This window comes from Notothenia rossii (genome assembly GCF_949606895.1).
Source record: "Notothenia rossii genome assembly, chromosome: 7".
In the NCBI taxonomy this organism is placed as follows: domain Eukaryota; kingdom Metazoa; phylum Chordata; class Actinopteri; order Perciformes; family Nototheniidae; genus Notothenia; species Notothenia rossii.
In genome coordinates, this window is record NC_136905.1 from 47,932,026 (window position 1) to 47,949,916 (window position 17,891).

Here is a 17,891-nt window from a genome sequence, read left to right on the forward strand (position 1 = left end):
ACTACGAAGCCAGTGCTAGACAGTGAACTGTCAACGAGGGGATCGAGCCCCGCCGGTCATTATCGGCCGATATTCACTCCTAATAGTTTGATCGGTGCTCTCTATGAAGGCCGATCAGGAGAGCTGGATCTAATCGATATGGACATAAACGCGAGTGAAGTAAAACCGGACACGAGAGAGAGAGATCAGATCAGCTGCTGAGTCTGACGGAGACACGCAGCTCTGCATGTTCACCTGAAGCTCCGCCCTCTGTTTAGCGAGCTGACCGGACAGCGCAAAGTACGTATGAAGTGTCATGAACGCAATAAATCATACCCGTGGGGGGCGCGCTCATGTGATTGGCTATAGATAGAAACAATTACAAGTACGAATCGGGTGAGCGTCAGGGGAGTCTAAAAAAAAACCACACACGAATGCACAGCGATCCTTGCACAGAAAGCGGTTTGTGTTTGCAGGTTCAGGGGATTTAAATGGAAAACAAATATGTGAGGATCAAAAATACATATGTAAACCTTTTTCTGTATCTGTATTTTTTTTTTTCATGTATATGAAATGGATCACATTTGTGTGTGCATTGAAAAACACAAGTGTGGATCCGGAAAGACGAGTGTGAATCCTTTTGTGGATCATGAAATACAAGTTTGAATCCTTCTGTGTGCATGTGTGTATTATGCATGGGAGCCAGCAGTCTCAGGACACCTGCACTCTGAGGACATCTCCACTCTCAGGACAGGAAGTGCACGCTAAGAATTCCAAAATAAAATCGCCACTATCAGTACAGCTCCACTTTCGAAACAGGAAATGCACGCAAATACAAAATAAAATCGTATCGTGACACTTATTATATACATATGTATATATCTATATACAGTTGCAAGAAAAAGTATGTGAACCCTTTGGAATTACCTGGATTTCTGCATAAATTGGTCATAAAATGTGTTCTGATCTGCACGTTTGAAGTTTGCAAAAGAGCACCTGGATGTTCCACAGCACTACTGGCAAAATATTCTGTGGACAGATGAAACCAAAGTTGAGTTGTTTGGAAGGAACACACAACGCTATGTGTGGAGAAAAAAAGGCACAGCACACCAACATCAAAACCTCATCCCAACTGTGAAGTATGGTGGAGGGAACATCATGGTTTGGGGCTGCTTTGCTGCCTCAGGGCCTGGACAGATTGCCATCATCGACAGAAAAATGAATTCTCAAGTTTATCAAGACATTTTGCTGGAGAACTTAAAGCCATCTGTCCACCAATTGAAGCTCAACAGAAGATGGGTGATGCAACAGGACAACGACCCAAAGCACAGAAGTAAATCAACAACAGAATGGCTTCAACAGAAGAAAATACGCCTTCTGGAGTGGCCCAGTCAGAGTCCTGACCTCAACCCAATTGAGATACTGTGGCATGACCTCAAGAGAGCGGTTCACACCAGACATCCCAAGAATATTGCTGAACTGAAACAGTTTTGTAAAGAGGAATGGTCCAAAATTCCTCCTGACCGTTGTGCAGGTCGGATATTCAACTATAGGAAATGTTTGGTTGAGGTTATTGCTGCCAAAGGAGGGTCAACCAGTTATTAAATCCAAGGGTTCACATACTTTTCCCACCCTGCACTGTGAATGTTTACATGGTGTGTTCAATAAAAAAATAAAAACATATCATTGTTTGTGTGGTTTTAGCTTAAGCAGACTGTGTTTGTCTATTGTTGTGACTTAGATGAAGATCAGAACACATTTTATGACCAATTTATGCAGATATCCAGGTAGTTCCAAAGGGTTCACATACTTTTTCTTGCAACTGTATATATATATATATATATATATGTATAGATATATACGGACACCTTGTATTGTAGTTATCAGTACAGCCTTCTTGCATTTTAGTTACACCCGCTAGACAACAGTGGAGGGTTCAAGAATCAACCGTGTTTGCCGGGTGCACCGCGGCGGAGGTGGGGAGGTTCCAGCTGGAAACCTCCACCCCGCTGCGGGACCCGCGGGACCCCTGAGTCAGACGGTGCGTCTTGGTCACGCTTCATATCGGCCGGCCCGGGAAGGAAGAGACACGCAGAGTTGGGGAAGTCCCCCACCCCAACGCAGCACACCCTCCCGGCCATCAGAGTCGAACCCGCAGTTCGGAAGAACCGACCGCCAGAGCACCGGCACTAGGCCGGGCCGGCGCGGAGGCCCTCCGACAGTGGGTTGCGTTTGCCATTCAATCAGTGAGAGGAGAGGAGAAATAATGCAACAAAAATTGTCAAAATCCATTCATATATGGATGAGTGGGGGGGGCTGGACACAGGCCGTGGGGGGACACCCGAAACCGGGCAGTGTTCCCGGTAGAAACTGGGTGAAATAGCCTAAAAAATAATAAAACTGGGGAAAATAGGGGGAAAAGTGAAAAAAAGGGTCCGAAAATAGGCACTCGTGAGGCGGGCAGAGTCCCCTGTCAGCTCCCGTTACATTCCTCCATGGTGTCATTTGAGCGAAAAATGGCTAAGTCAACTTTTACGAGAACCAGGCTGGGGGGGTCAAAAGGGCTTGACCAAGGCCAACCCAAAGTACATGGTGGGCAGACTCATCACCCCTGTGATGAGTCTCCATTGTGATTTGAAAACTTCCATCAAACGAGTCTTTCGGGGGGCGGGGAAAAAACGTGTTCGTCAGAATCGTCACTTCCTGTACTGACAGTGCAGGTGTCCTGAGAGTGCAGCCTACACCGGAACTGTCCTGAGAGTGCAGGCCTGCAGGCAGACCCCTCTCGTATTATGAGACTGTTCTGAGCCCATAGGAATTTGCTCGTGTTTGCGTGTGCCAGTTAGGAGCCGTGCTGCTGCATTTTGCACCATCTGCAGGCGAGCAAGGGAGGACGCACTTATCCCAATATATAGTGCATTACAATAATCCAAGCGGGAGGTGACGAAGGCATGGATTACCGTTTCAAAAAGGTCAATATTTAAAAAAGGTTTTATTTTGGCTAGCTGCCTGAAGTGGAAGAAGCTGTTTTTAACAACTGCCTTGATCTGGCTGTCCAACTTTCCTTTGAAAGTGCTACATGGGACTGCCGCTATGCCATCGGCCTCACAGATTATTACAGTAAGTGGCCAGAGGTGGCATTTGTTGATGTCATCATTCGCTTCCTCACTTCAGTGTTCAGTCGTGAGGGAAATCCATCCTACCTTATCTCTGACAACGGATGACAACAGTTTACCTCTCATGCGTTTGCAACCTTTTTGAGCGAGAGAGATATTAAGCACCTGTGAATGGAGCCATTGATAGATTCAACAGACTACTGAAAGAATGCATACAAACTGCAGAGAGAATGCACAGACCATGGAAACAACATGGTCCGGCGGTTGAACCCTTCTAAGCTTGCAGTAGCGAGGGCGGAGTTTTCAACCATGGAACGCCTGGGTATCGTCCACCGTTCTGACAGTCCTTGGGCCTCTACACGTTGTTCCTGAGCCGAACGGCGGTTAGCACCCGTGCGGGGATTACCGCCGCCTCAACGACGCCACAACACCTGACCGCTACCCGGTGCCGCACATTCAAGACTTTCAGTACATCTGGCCGGTACGTTGGTGTTTTCTAAAGTGGACCTGGTGCGCGGATACCACCAGGTGCCCATGCATCCCCTGGACGTTCCTAAGAAAGTTTGGACTTTTCGAGTTCCTGCGGATGCCTTTTTGGATCAAGAACGCAGCTCAAATGTTCCAGCGCCTGATGGATTCGGTGCTGCGGGACCTGCCGTCTGTGTTCGTCTACCTGGACGACATACTCGTCGCCAGCGCTTCGGTGGAAGAGCACCTGTCACACCTCCGAGCCCTTTTCACGAGGCTCAGCCAACACGGGTTGATAATTAATCCTGCCAAGTGCCAGTTCGGGGTGTTTGACATTGACTTCCTTTGACACTGCATCACCAAAGGCGGTGCAGCACCCCTGCCGGCAAAGGTTGAGGCTGTCGCAGCATTTCCTCGCCTGCTCACAGCCCCGAGTTCCTGGGGATGGTGACTTTCTACCACCGGTTCATCACCTGGGCCGCCCACATTATGCGGCCGCTTTGAAGGGTACGACCCTCATCCAGGCGATTGACTGGACTGCGGATGCTGAGCCTGCTTTTACGGAGGTCAAGACTGCGTTGGCTCAGGCGGCCCTGTTGGCGCACCCGTCACCCACGGCTCCCATCTCCATTACCACAGACGCATCGGACTACGCCGTTGGCGCGGTGCACGAGCAGTGGGTGGAGGGCGCTTGGCAGCCGCTCGCCTTTTTCAGCCGTCAGCTGACGTCCATGGAACGCAGGTACAGCGCTTTTGACCGAGAACTCTTTGGACTCTGGCTGTCCATGTGGCACTTCCGTTTTTTGCTGGAAGGCCGTGAATTTACGGCGTTAGTCGAGCACAAGCCGCTCACGTTCGCCACGTCAAAAGTGGCAGAGCCTTGGTCTGCACGTCAGCAGTCTTACATCTCAGAGTTCACCACAGACATTAAGCATGTGGCTGGCAAATCAAACCTGGTCGCAGATTGCCTCTCCAGGGTCGTCATCGGGGCCATCCAGTTGGGCCTGGACTATACCCGCATGGCGACGGACCAGGTCACGGACCCCGGCGTACAGGCCCTGAAGGAGGATGGCTTGGGGCTGCGCTTCGAAGACGTGGTTTTCGGTGAAGCGGGCGTTACTCTCCTGTGCGATGTCTCCACAGGCCTGCCACGGCGTGGTTTGGAGGTTAAGCTTCACAGGACTACCGCTTATCATCCTCAGGCTAACGGCCTTTGTGAGCGTTTCCATCGCTCCATGAAGGCGGCCCTCAAGGCTGGCCTGACGGACGGGAATTGGGTCGACAAGCTGCCTTGGGTGATGCTGGGCCTGAGGACCGCGCCTAAGGAGGATCTGCAGTGCTCCACGGTTGAGATGGTCTACGGGCAGCCGTTAAGAGTTCCGGGGGATTTCCTCCCCAATGCATCGGCTCCCTGGTCGGCGACTGCCCAACGAGCTTTCCTGCAGGACGCCGCTGAGTCCTTTGCTCCGATCCCCACTGCTTGGCACGGAACTCAGGTGTCCTGGGTTCCCGTGGAGCTCCGCTCGGCGGGGCATGTGTTCATCCGACATGACGCGCACAGAGGCCCCGTGCAGTCCCCTTACGATGGGCCTTTCCGGGTCTTGGAACATGGGGACAAGCACTTGGTGGCCGAGCACGTCTCGGTGGACCGGGTGAAAGCTGCTCAACTGGACTTGGACCAGCCGGTGGTACTGGCTCGACCTCCGCGACGGGGCCGCCCCCTGCCCTTGATCCCGGTCGCTGAGTTGAGACCCGTTGTTCCGGTCTCGCCTCTTCCGGAGGCTGCACAGGCAGAGGTTGTTTTTCCGACTCCCGTGCTCATGAGTCGCGGGGGTCGGCCTATCGTTCCGCCCCGCCACGCTGATTTTGTTTATGGGTGAATTCTGGGGGGGCTTGTGTGGTGACACATTATTGGTATATAATTCACTGTGTGATTTGTGTGTGTTGCAACCCGGACCCGTTAGTGAGGGTACCGGGGTTTGACGTCATTCATGCTAGCTGGTTACACAGAGTAGCACATGTACTTACGTCTTCTTGATTAATGAATAATAAAGTATGGAAGTCCTTTCTGAATACAGCGGCTCTGACTCCCGTTCATCGGCTCTACAATAGTTATATATATAGATATATATATAGATATATATATCTATATATATATATATATATATATAACTAGGGTTGGGAACCGAAACTCGGTTCCAGATGAGAACCGATAAGAAAATGCCGGGTACCGGGTACACATACAAAATACACAATTTTGGTTCTGCTTAACGGTTCCTAAACGCAGTAGACCCTGTATCCCATCGGGTCCGTCTGCGCCGCGGCGCCACGGTGACCCGGTGGAATACAGGGTAAGGGCGGACTGGCCATATGTGTGTTCTGGAGAATCACAGAACGGCCGGTCGTCAGCGGCCCGTTGACGGCCGGCTCGGTACGCTGACGCCGGCACCGCCCTTAATTCTTTTTAAACGGCATCAAGTAAGTTGCGCTGACAGGCGACAGAGATCCACAGTTGCCCCCGCCCCCGCAGCGAGGCTCCCCCAGCGCTCCCGTAGACAGTTTGCGAGCTCAATCACTTCATAACACCAAAGATGGATCGTGGTAAAAGCTCTAAAGTGAGGCTCCACTACACTAAAAAAGAAAAAGACAAGGCACAGTGCAATACATTTGTATTTCATGTATTTTTTTTATTTGTAAAAATGTCAGTTAAAGCTTAAAAGAATAAAGATATTTTTGTTATCTAAACGTTTGACCTCTTTCTTTTACAATTTTGGAATCGAAACGGGGAATCGATAAGAACCGGAATCGATAAGCAGAACCGGAATCGATACATTTCAAACGATACCCATCCCTATATATAACTGACCTATAGAGCCTACATCATATATATCTACTACATTAACAGGAACATTTTTTAAATATTGTATCTTCAGCTACTGGTTTTTCAGGTTTTTATTATGAACAAAAAATAAGTTTAAATAGAAGCATTTTTGAAAAAGTGTGCCTATGTATTCACAACATTACATCCTTACAAAAATGATCTTTTCCAGAGTTTCCTTTTCATCATATACCAGTAGAAAGATATTTGACAAAGGAAACTAATCTGTTTGAATTGAATTGGCAGTTGTGAAATGCAAAGCCGTTTACAGACTAGCCTTACTAGACCCCTACTAGAATAGGGGGAAAGCTGTCGTTACAGGACTGCGTTCTCTTGATTAGGCGTATGGAAAGATAACAGTGAAAGTTTTGTGCTATTGAACATCCAAAATATGTCAATAGGACACCAGGCGATTATAGACATTTTAGAAGATAAAACGGATGTGTAAACTGTCTACATTAAAACATGACAGAATGTAATGACATAATGTGCAAAAAAGAGAGCTAAAGCAACACATGTATTTTACAATCCTCCATATCTCCTTTAACACAGACCATTCATATCACTAAAGCTGCCTTTACAGGGATTTTATTGATCCTCATCTCATCCAAGTACCCCGACTCAGCCCACTGACTGGCGGCATCCCAGGAGGCAGTTGATTGTGTCCAGCAGTTGTTGGTGGGGGGGGGTACCCACTATTTAAAATAGGTGCCATCCCAATGACTGAGGGAGGAGGAGCCAGCAGGTAGCTACAGGCTGAGAGTGGGGGGGTGTGGAAGGGGGTGGTGCCAGGGGGGAAGTGGTGGAAGCCCAGTGGTGGACCACAGGCCGGGGGGGCAGTAGTGTAACAGGAGGCCTCTGTCCTCATCATGGACTGGAGCTTCTGATAACCTTCACTGGACACCAGGGAGCTGGGGGTGGGGAGGTCCATGGGAGGAGGAGGTGGTGGTGGTGGGCAATGGGGTAAAGGTAGGGGGGGTGGTCTGGATGAGAGATCTGAGGCTGGTGGATAGGAGGAAGGGGGTTTATGGTCTGTAAAAGAGAAAAGAGATGAAGTGAATGTCAATACATCAAAAAGGTTTGTACTAGGGATGCACCGAATATTCGGCCACCGAAAATGATTGGCCGAAAATGGTTAAAAAGGCCCTTTCGGCTTTCGGAATGTCACCGAATGTCAGAGAACAGGGTTACGTTGATCATACTCCGCATATTTGTCTGGTTGTTTTGATTTCAAGTGGTGGAGTAATCCCGAAGTGGTGAAAGTCTTTGCAGTTACACCCCCTCGAGAAATGTCAGCTGAGCACGTTTTACAAATTGCAATCCGCGCCTCTTTCTCTGATATTTTAAAATATCTCCAAGCGGCAGACATGTTGGCTGTGAGCCAGCCGCGAGCATGGTCGCGCGCCGTGCTTGTCGCCGTGTTTTGATTATGTCATCGCAACAACACGTTAGGTTACCAAACTTATAGGTGCATTTGTTGTTGTTGAAGGCCTGGTTGTTACAATCTTTATTTACACTATTTTGTTGTAGGCCTACTGGCCTAGATGTTTTTGCAGTTTTAAAGCACCTTGGCTTTGTTCTGAATGCACTTTGTTGTAGTTATCCTACAGAGAAAAGAAAATGCACTTGACTTGGAATGAATGGCGATTCATGCCGGATATGTACAGCGTAGGGCACTGAAGAACGATGCTGTTCCTACTTTGTTTGGACCAGCGGGAGATTTGGGTACACAACCTGTAGGTATTCATTGTTGTTTGTGTATTTATGATGTTTAAAACAAACAAGGTATCTATCACGACTGTTTAAATGGGTAAACGTTTTTCGGACTACTAAGTTGGGATCGCGGAGAAATGCTCTCCGCAGACCCATGCTCACAGCGTTATAAACCTTTTTCTTACTCAATACTGTGAGTGTTTATGTGTGCTCAGGATGAGTTTCGCTTGTTCTCTGTGTATCGCAGACAAGGAAGCCTGTCTGATCTGGCTCTGTAAGGAAGTGGCAGATTTTTTCCAGTTGTGTATTTTCAGATTCTAGCGCACTCAAGCTGGTTTCTCCGAAATTACCTATCCCACCTTTAAAATTAGTAGCAGCAGTTTAAAAACAAACAACTAAGTGACATAACACATTAAGGTATGTTAAGATTCTTCAAATAATAATAAAAAAATACAAATGAAAAATAATAATTACAACATAATTAAATTTCCCTTGTAACTAATAATTTTTTCTTATACAGTAATTGGTAAAATAATAATAATGCTGTTACTTTTGAGTCGAGTTAAATGCTACTTAAAAAAGGCAGCTCTCTATTTTCCTCATCCTCAAAAGACACATGGTGAAGGGTGAAGCTGTTTTACTGTCACAAGAATACAAATGACCCCCTTTATTACCATGCAAGAGTAGGTCTCCCTTGAAAAAGAGATCATTGTTCTCAATGGGATATCACTTGGATAAATAAAGGTTTTGAATTGAATTGAGGAAGAATAAACAGGAATATGGTTGCCAAATGTTAATACTGTGGTGAACCTCTTATTTCATGCAATTGATTCCAGTTTTAAAGCTAACAGTGTCAAAGGAGGATAAGAGCAGACACTTTCTGACCTGGGTTTATGGAGACTGGAGGAGGAGGGGGGGCCGGAGGTGGAGGAGGTTCTAGATTTGACAGCTCTGGAAAACAAAAGGTGTCGATAAAGAAAAACAATGTAAAAATGAAAATAGATGGAGCTCAGGGTTAGATCTGGGTTTGTACTCACTGCTGGGCTTGCTGTCATCTTTTGGCGATGGCTAAAATACAAAAATGCAGTCTCAGTCTGAGTCAGAAAAACATGTTGGGCATAAAATGAGATGTAACACACCCACTCACCTGGGCTGGTCTTGGTAATCGGGGGCTGGTCTGAGGGGAGGCCTTCTTGGCCTGCGGTGGGGCAGGGGGGGATAGGAGGGAAAGCTGGGGGGGGGTTCCAGCTGTCCCCATCCCTCCATCAGGAATGTTCTGCTTGGCCTGAGAATACAGGTCCAGGATCTGGTGGCAGATATCTTTGCGATGGAGGACAGCATGAGAGATCAGTGGAGGAAAACGGATTATTATATATGTTTGATGTACTGTGGATAGTGTGATAGTTCTCCTCACCTTCAAGCACCTCAACAGGCACATCGTGGACAAACTGCTCCCACCAGCGCTGGGACAACTGCTTGGAGGTCCAGTCCTGGATGTCAAACTTAGAGAGGCGTCCAGCCAGATACATAACGGCCACGGCGATGATCTGCGGCTCCCACTGCAGGGCCACCATGGTGCACAGGCTGGGGGCCGCATGAAGAGTATTCATGACTGCCTAGTATTGATTGATTTATGGCGGGCCACCATAATAACATAATTGACAGTCACATATTGATTTTCTATTTCTTCTTTCAATTAAAATGGTTAACATTTTTAATTCATTGTAGAGCTGTGAGCAGCATGTTGATTGGCTGAGGCCATGCACTGTGTTTTACAAACATGCGCTCTCTTAATCAGAGCATGATAATGTGATGGAGCAAGAGGCCCCTCTTTTCAAATAAGTCATCAGAAAGGAGCGTAGCTAGTTAGGATCGATTAAAGGTTAGAGTCAAAGTTAGGTGTCTTACAATGCTACCTGATTCTTAGATGTGCTAAATATCGAAGCTTTTTCACAGCTGCAGAATGAATACATTTTTAATGGCAATTCGTTTTTTGCTGTGTTTTCACCTATCACCATCAAATCTATAGAACCATTGTTTTCATATTTAAATTGTTTACTAGAGTACAACAGTGTTTGTGTGAGCACCTTTCTTTTAGGGCTTTTCCCCTTTAATGAAACAAATTAGAAACAGAATACTATAGGTTGTGTTACAGGTGAAGAACACTGACATGTCATGTATTGAATGAGTTTGTGTCCTGATGGTTAACTGCACGTATTGTAGATTGCTTTGGTTAAATTAAGTGTTTTATGTTTATCTGGCCTCCTACTTTAGTTCTTGCACCAGATTTATGCATTTAACTTTATATTGTAGTCTATAGAATATAGATTTTTGTATATTGCAATATACAGTATGGTATATTGCAATATAGCACAACACGGAAGTGACAGCGCTCTTTTATTAAGATGTTAAAATGCAAAAACACACTATGATGCTAAAATAAATGAATAAACATGATAAATAATTGTGAGTGCAATATTGATTAAACATAATTTTGTTAATCGTTTTGGCCTGCTTCCATACCCTTGAAACAGTAATTATATAATAAATATTGAAACAAATATCTTTACCTTTGTCAACCTATTATTCCTTATTCACTTAGTCACCGTCTGTGGGCTCACCTGTCGTTCACAAAGGTCCAGGCCATCTGAACCAGCTTCTGCACCTTGTTTTTGTCCCCTGAACAACACAGGAATTATTAACATCAGCTTCTTACAACCCCCAGCACCCCCGGACACCCCATCAGGCACTTCCTCAATGACTGACTTGTTTCTAACCACACACTACAGTCAAGTTCTCATTTCAATTTCTGGTCCAACTACTCTTCTCAATATATTTGTCTTTATTTAGTCTTTGCGAAAAAACCCTAAAGAGGCAAAGGGAAACAGAGGTACCTTTCAGCTGCTTGGCATAGCACAGCAGGAACTGGTAGGGGTGCTCCACCTGCAGGTCGAACTTGATGGTCTGCAGCAGAATGCGCTCCAACACCATTACCTCCTCCTGTTAGAAAATGATTATTCCTTAAGAAAATGGTGAAGCACTTTATAAGAAATAGCTATCCAGCACTCAAAGGATAAGAAGAGTTACATTCTGCAGGTTGTCAGCCAAAATGTAGAATGAGGAAGAACAGGTCTGTAGTGTGAAAGCTTGAAATGCATGTTTTCACTAAATGCAGACAGGGGTGCCTGTTTCCCCAAAGCACTGCAAGTCAAATAATATCAAACTCATTAGCCGCGTTCACACCAAGTACTTTGCCGTACTTAGTTCCCAGCACTTAGTTCCCCCATGGAACTAAAGAGCCGATCGCGTTAAGTCCCTGAGGGGAGATTACGCAAATGAGCCGCTGATGTCACCTTGTCTTCTTCTGCTTTGGGTTTACTGGTAGGCCGCAAACAACTTCACGGCGTATACTGCCACCCGAAGTCCCCGGCCGGAAGTCCCCGGAGTTAGGGACTGGCTTCAGTAGAAGCTGCTGGTAGTCCCAGCAGCTTCTACTGAAGCCTTCCGAGTAAATCGCCAGAACGCCGACACCTCCTCATCACTCCACTACTCCCATGTTTTTTTTTGTGCTGCCATAAATTAGTCTCTCTGCGTTTGTGCGCCGGGCGAATGCTAATAATGCTAATGCGAGTATAATAAAATGGTGGCTCTACAAAACATTTCAGAGTTTTACAGGGTCGTGGTTTGCAATTCGCCCAGCCAATCAGAACTGGGGCACTTTTTTTCAGCCTCAGCAGGCACTTAAAATGGGGGTAAAAGTTCCCGGCACTAAGTACTCTTTTTGGTGTGAACGCGACATAAGGGGTACTAATGGAACTAAGCGGGAAAAGTATGAGGAAAAGTACTCCGGTGTGAACGCGCCTATTATAAAACCTGCTGACCAAGCTGTTTTATAAGGTTTATAGCGCTTTGACGTTTTATGATTTCATCGTGACTACCGTAATTTTCGGACTATAAGCCGCACCTGAATATAAGCCGCAGCAGCGGCATACCACTCTCGGTTCCACTTTTACTTTTGCGCGCTACCTGTCTCACTCTTTTCCGGCCTCCAGCTTTTCCTGCTGGAACCCGCCGCTTAAAGGTGGGGGTCCGCGGACCGGCCATAGAGCCCATAGAGTTAAAGGTGTTGGCTGTTAGCTGTAAAAATCCATAGATTAGCCGCACCGTTATATAAGCCGCAGCGTCGAAAAATAGGGAAAAAGGCGCGGCTTATAGTCCGAAAATTACGGTACTAACTATTTATGTACAAGGACTTTAAACTTTAGACTGCTGGTTTACAAATCCACTCTTGTGCACAAGGGATGTATCTTCCTCAAATTAGTTTGGTTGTTTTTCTTTTTTTTTTTCAAATATTGTTTACATTGGGGTAGAAAGAGGGGAATAATATAATCTAACTTTATTGGCTGGAATCTGACATCATGTTAAAGATTATAGATTCACTATATTAACTCACGTTAATTAATGTTTATAAATTATCCTCAAATAATAGAACCAAGAAAGAAACCTCATGGAAGAAAATACTTTTTGTTTTAATGTTACTTAAATAAATTTGTCATGTTTTGTTGTGTACGTGTATCCTTAATCCACATAGACCAAGGCTGCACACAGAGTTAGTGTAAATGAGCTAGTTGCGCCAACAAAACGTTTCTAGCACCATGGACAGTGGCATTAAGACACTCAGGCCCAATCCCAAACCGCCCCCTACACCCTACCCCTACACACTACCCCTCCGCTTGCGCGGAGGGTCCGCCATATTGAGGGCTGTTCCAAACCAACGAGTGTGGAGCGGTGTGGAGGGGGAGTGGGCTATCAAGCCCTCAAACAGCGAGTCTGCATCGGTGCTGACTTGAGACCGGTCTCTACCTGACCCGTCTCAACGTTGTGTGTTTCCGTCAGGAAACAAGCTGTTAACAAGTAGTTCCAGCAAACAGCCACTGATAAACTGTGATGTCAACAACATCATGATAACCTCATATGTTTTAACTTAGGATCATACCTGTGTTTAGTCTAGAAAAAGGTAAATGTGTGCATTTTATTAGAAAGTTGTGTATATTTACAGACTGTTGCAAAAACTAAGAAGCTTATAAACATCAGGTTTAAAACTAAAAGAGCTTTACAAAAAAGTAACACAATGAAAGATGTTTGGAGTTTTATTTTAGTTATTAATTTACATTTTTTTTCTAAGAGATGCTGATTTGAAACCATTGTTACATACAGCTACGGCATTTCCTGTTTCTGCTGGAGAGAGGGGAGGCCGTCCCAAAGCTTGCCGCTGTATTTATACCCTTAACCCTTAATGGAGGGAACTTCAATCAGCTTCGAGTGTGGCTACAGACAGAGTTCACTTCGTCACGGAGGGGTAGGGTCGAGGGAGTGGTTTGGGATTGGGCCTAAGACATTAAGACACTAATGGATGGATGTACTCATTTTAAGATTTGTCCAATTTGACTAACAAAATACTGTCCACCAAGTTGAAAGGCTTGAGAAAAATAGAGCCCAGAAAAATGAATAAAACTCATAGCAGGTTATTTGTCAGTACTTTTAGAGAAAAGACTTTGCTAATAAAAGTATTTATTTGGACAGACCTTGGGATCATCTCCAAACTGTGCAAACTGGATGTCATTTAGCAGGCTGCGAGCGGTCTTGATGATGTCTTTGCACTTCTTTGGAGTTTCCTCCACTTTGCCTGCCAGGAAAAGACAGCATCCTCCTGTCACCTGCAGGCACGTGCACCAGGTTAGGAACCAAGCTGAACAACACATGTACAAATGATGCTATGGAAGACTTAATAACATGAAATATGGAGATATTTCACCATACACCCACCAGGAATTCCATACTTACATATCTAGGAAACTGCTTGAAGGAGTGGAACATGTAGAAGCGGTGGAAGTAAACAATCCCAGTAGCCAGTGTGTCATAGTGACTGTAACCGTAGAGGTTAAGAAGTCTGACGGAAGAGTTTCAACATTTGAACAGTTGTTATTTATCAGTAAGTGAAGAATGGAGGAGGAAAAACCCTGTCTACGAAAAAACTGTTCTCATGTGGACGGGTGTTTAACAGAGCCCCCCACCCCACACCAGTGGTGTAAAGTAACTGAGTACATTTACTCAAGTACTGTGCTTAAGTACAATTTTGAGATACTTGTACTTTACCTGAGAATTCAAATGTTTTGCTACGTTGTTCTTCTACTCCACTAAAGTTCAGAGGTAAATGGTGGTACAGATGTGGATGAATGATGTGAAATCTAATCAAGTGTTAAATCAGACTTTAGTTCCACCTGGAGTAAATCCACAAGCTACCCTGCAGTATACAAAGTCATTCAAACTAGCTGCACCTTTACCAGCTTTGAGAACACTTTAATGATCAATCATTATAAAACATATCATATCTATTATTCAGAAATGGACCAATCTGCACAATGACTACTTTTACTGTTGCTACTTTAACTATATTTTGAAGATAATACTTTTCTACTTTTCTTGAGTAACATTTTGAATGCAGGACTTTTACTGGAACAGAGTATTCCTACTCTCAGGTACTTAAGTACAATATTTGAGTACTTCTCCCACCTCTCCCACACTATCTAACTTTATAATGCCCTTTAATCAATACAACTAATAGTATTGCTAGTCTCTTTGTCTATATTGCTGCTGATGGGGATCTGCAATATAACTAAAAATACAACTTTGTCAAATTATACATTGCTTTACTCTGTAAGTGTGTGTATTGAAAGCCACAAACTGTAAGCACAATGCAAGCCAGTATCAAGAACCACCCAATGAAATGTATGTGACATACTGAGTAATAGTATACAGCTGATGGTATGATTTAATAAACAACTCGTATCTGTCTATTTAGTAGGTGCTAGGTTCTCCTACTTTAACTATATTTGCCACATAAGGATACAGTCCGAGCCGTGTGCCAACATCAAAGATGTAGCGAGCCCCCTCTCTGCGGTACCGGGCCTCAGTGGCAGGGTCCAGCCCGTCGGACTGGGACGGGGTGTGGGCCAAGTCCTTCTTGTCCCAGTACCAGCATGGTTTGATGTGTTCCAAGATGGCCGGGTCATTCCTGTCCCAGAATAACAGGGGCGTGAAGAGGTCCAGGGTGGACAGATCCTTTCGGTCCCGCTCACTGCAGGACTTCAGGCTCGGATTGAATATTCTTCTTGTAATTGTGTGAGAGAAAACAGCATCTAACCTGCTAGCCACAACTATGGCCAGTTGGCGGACGACATATGCTAGAAGCTGCTGTTAACACATCCACTGTACGGCAATGGAAGTACCGAACCTATTACTCATACGACCCACTGTGTTGAACCTAATGGCTGCTGCCTTTACACAATAATGACAGTAGTAAACACGTGTGAAATGTCTACCAGAGAAATCCCATTGTTGTATAAAAAGTTGAATATCCGACCTTATTCCTTTGTGGATTTAGTTCTGATGCAAGCGAACCAATCCATCCAAACAAAGACCACTGGAATACACTGAGAAAGATTAGTGATTGACACGTCTTTCAACCAATCATCGAAGCTCAAACATTTATGGTCATTTTAATCAGTCTAAAAGTATTCGTCCAATTGCAATGCGCATGGAGAGGGAAATAGCAAAACGTTTTACTTAGATCAGCTTTTCAACCAGTCAATGCCATGTTCCGGGAGTTGCTTCCTTACATTACTTACCCTACAACCAATGAGAATGCCAGAATGCTCTGACGTAGATGTGGGCGTAGTTTACACTACTCCAATCACACGCGCGATATAGTCAAGGTTGGGTGCATCGCAGGAACAGAGGAACTACTGCTGTCACTTAAAAAAAGGTATGACTGAATTTTAGAAATAGCTTTTGGTTTGGTTAAGTATAGTCCAGACTTGATGTTGAGTGTTATTCTGTAATGACGCGTGCATATTGTATGGAGGCAGTTGTATTTTAGCAGATATGGTTTACTAGCCAGCCAATCCAGTAGATTAGCCCCTTCTAAAACTCAGGCTGATCGTTGTATCACTTGACAGCTGAGCAGCTAACAGCTAACAGCTAGCCTGCTTCAGACAGCCAGCGTACGGTACCCGCCTCGCTCCTATTGCGGCTCTGCTCGGATGGGCGTGATTCCTCAATGCTAATGCTAGCCTAGTAGAAAAGCTATAAATGACCCGAGGTGCTAACTTGAAACGTTAGTAAACCTAACTCTAAGTTGGAGGATAAACCATGCTAATACATTACCTATGCTACGTCCGAAATAAAGGCCTGACAAAAGGCGTTACTTTGCTTAAGTTTTTAGTTTGCTGACATGTGAAGTTAGCTATGTGAGGCTTGCCCTGGAGGGCTGTAACGGTGTCATGGAGGAGGTCTGAGAGCTGTTCTTACTGCTGTTAGTCCCGCAAATCTATCAATCTTTAGCTCTTTTATCTCGCTGAGTCTTGTACAGGAACACATGACAATAACAAAACAGTCTAACGACATTATTTGTATTTGCTCAGATGATTTTACTGTTTTCAGAAAAAAAATAAAGATGGTTTTGCAATATATCCATGGCTGTCTTCTAAAAACGTATTGCCTCATTGCGGATTTTCCTTATAGCTAATACAAAATAGTACTAACATTGTTATCTTTAATTACGCCATACTGCCACCGTTTGAACTGGGTTTTCCAGCTTTTACTCACAGACGGAATTCATTTTGCATAAAAATAGGTAAAGCTGCATGTATCAACATTTTCATATTAACTATAGTTTGAATATTTAAGTTTAATCTTAAAGGTAGAAGTGGAGCTTTTTAGCCCCTTTAGCTCTTAGTTTTATGTCCGGCAATCTTTGTTCTCAATTTGAATCAGAGGCAGCTTCTCAGAGTGAAATACACTTCGATTATTTTACTGTCACCAAATCAAATGACTATTTGCACTATTGAATGTTCTTTCTGTTTAAGTGTCTTACAAAGAAACAGCCAGCCAAACGGCCTCTTGCACCCTAATCCCCCACACTTCCACTCCATGTATGTGTGGAGGGTCTGCCACATGAAGTGCCGTTCCAATTCAACTATTGGGGAGGGGAGTGGGTTATCAAGCACTCCAAAAAGATCTGCATCAGTCCTGACTTCACCTGCCGCCTTACCTGACCGACCAACACTGTGTGTGTCCGTCAGGAAACACTCTGTTAATACAAAATACCAACACATTTAACAATATACCATCCTAAAATAAACAGTACCTATCAATATTTACATCCCCATCCACCCGTATGAGAACACTGTGCTGGCAGTAGGCTGTTCCTGGGTCCGACCTCATCAGCGCACTGTTCCTTCTTGCTGTAGCCTACTTTATGTTCAACAGTTGAAGAATGACTTATCTTGTATAAATAAAGAAAAAGGGTCATTATGTGTTGTTTAAAAGGTCAAAGGTGATGATATTAGACACACTTGATGTAGTATCCCAGAGCTGAGTACACTTGCTAGCAAAAATGTCAGTTTTTGTATTATTTGTGCCAAATAGAGCAGCAAGCAATGCTACCAAAATGTAACAGAACTCATTGAGTACACTAAACCAACATCCGCCTGATATTGGTTATTGATCCAGCCATTACATTAGGTCACATGCCTTGTATGCTGTTACTGTCAGAATACTCTGTGGGATGTTGGTGACAGTCCTGTTCAGGGACCAAAAGATTGGACAATCTTTGTGGCCATCCTTTGTGTTTATTTGCACACCATAACAATAGGAATACAATAAGGTAATAATAT

General features: G+C 44.8%; 3 protein-coding genes across 4 annotated transcripts in view; 1 reads left to right on the forward strand and 2 right to left on the reverse strand.

Moving 5' to 3' along the window:
- Nucleotides 1-17,891, reverse strand: part of LOC307045909 (uncharacterized protein) — a 600,354-nt gene that overhangs the window by 392,327 nt on the left and 190,136 nt on the right. The gene's annotated exons all lie outside the window — the stretch shown is intronic.
- On the reverse strand, nt 6,216-17,439 carry LOC307046400 (cyclin-K-like; the record flags this gene model as incomplete). Its single annotated transcript, XM_079692794.1, has 11 exons — nt 6,216-7,473; nt 9,040-9,105; nt 9,192-9,222; nt 9,302-9,474; nt 9,569-9,738; nt 10,776-10,833; nt 11,049-11,154; nt 13,740-13,871; nt 13,999-14,080; nt 15,065-15,408; nt 17,377-17,439. 11 exons carry the CDS (start codon nt 17,437-17,439, stop codon nt 7,040-7,042), a joined length of 1,659 nt encoding a protein of 552 aa, XP_079548920.1. The 3' UTR covers nt 6,216-7,039.
- setd3 (SET domain containing 3, actin histidine methyltransferase) overlaps nt 15,852-17,891 on the forward strand; it is a 33,276-nt gene continuing 31,236 nt past the window's right edge. Inside the window, exon 1 of the mRNA XM_079641494.1 lies at nt 15,852-15,979. The gene's annotated coding sequence lies outside the window, so the exon portion shown is untranslated. The remainder of the gene's footprint in view (nt 15,980-17,891) is intronic.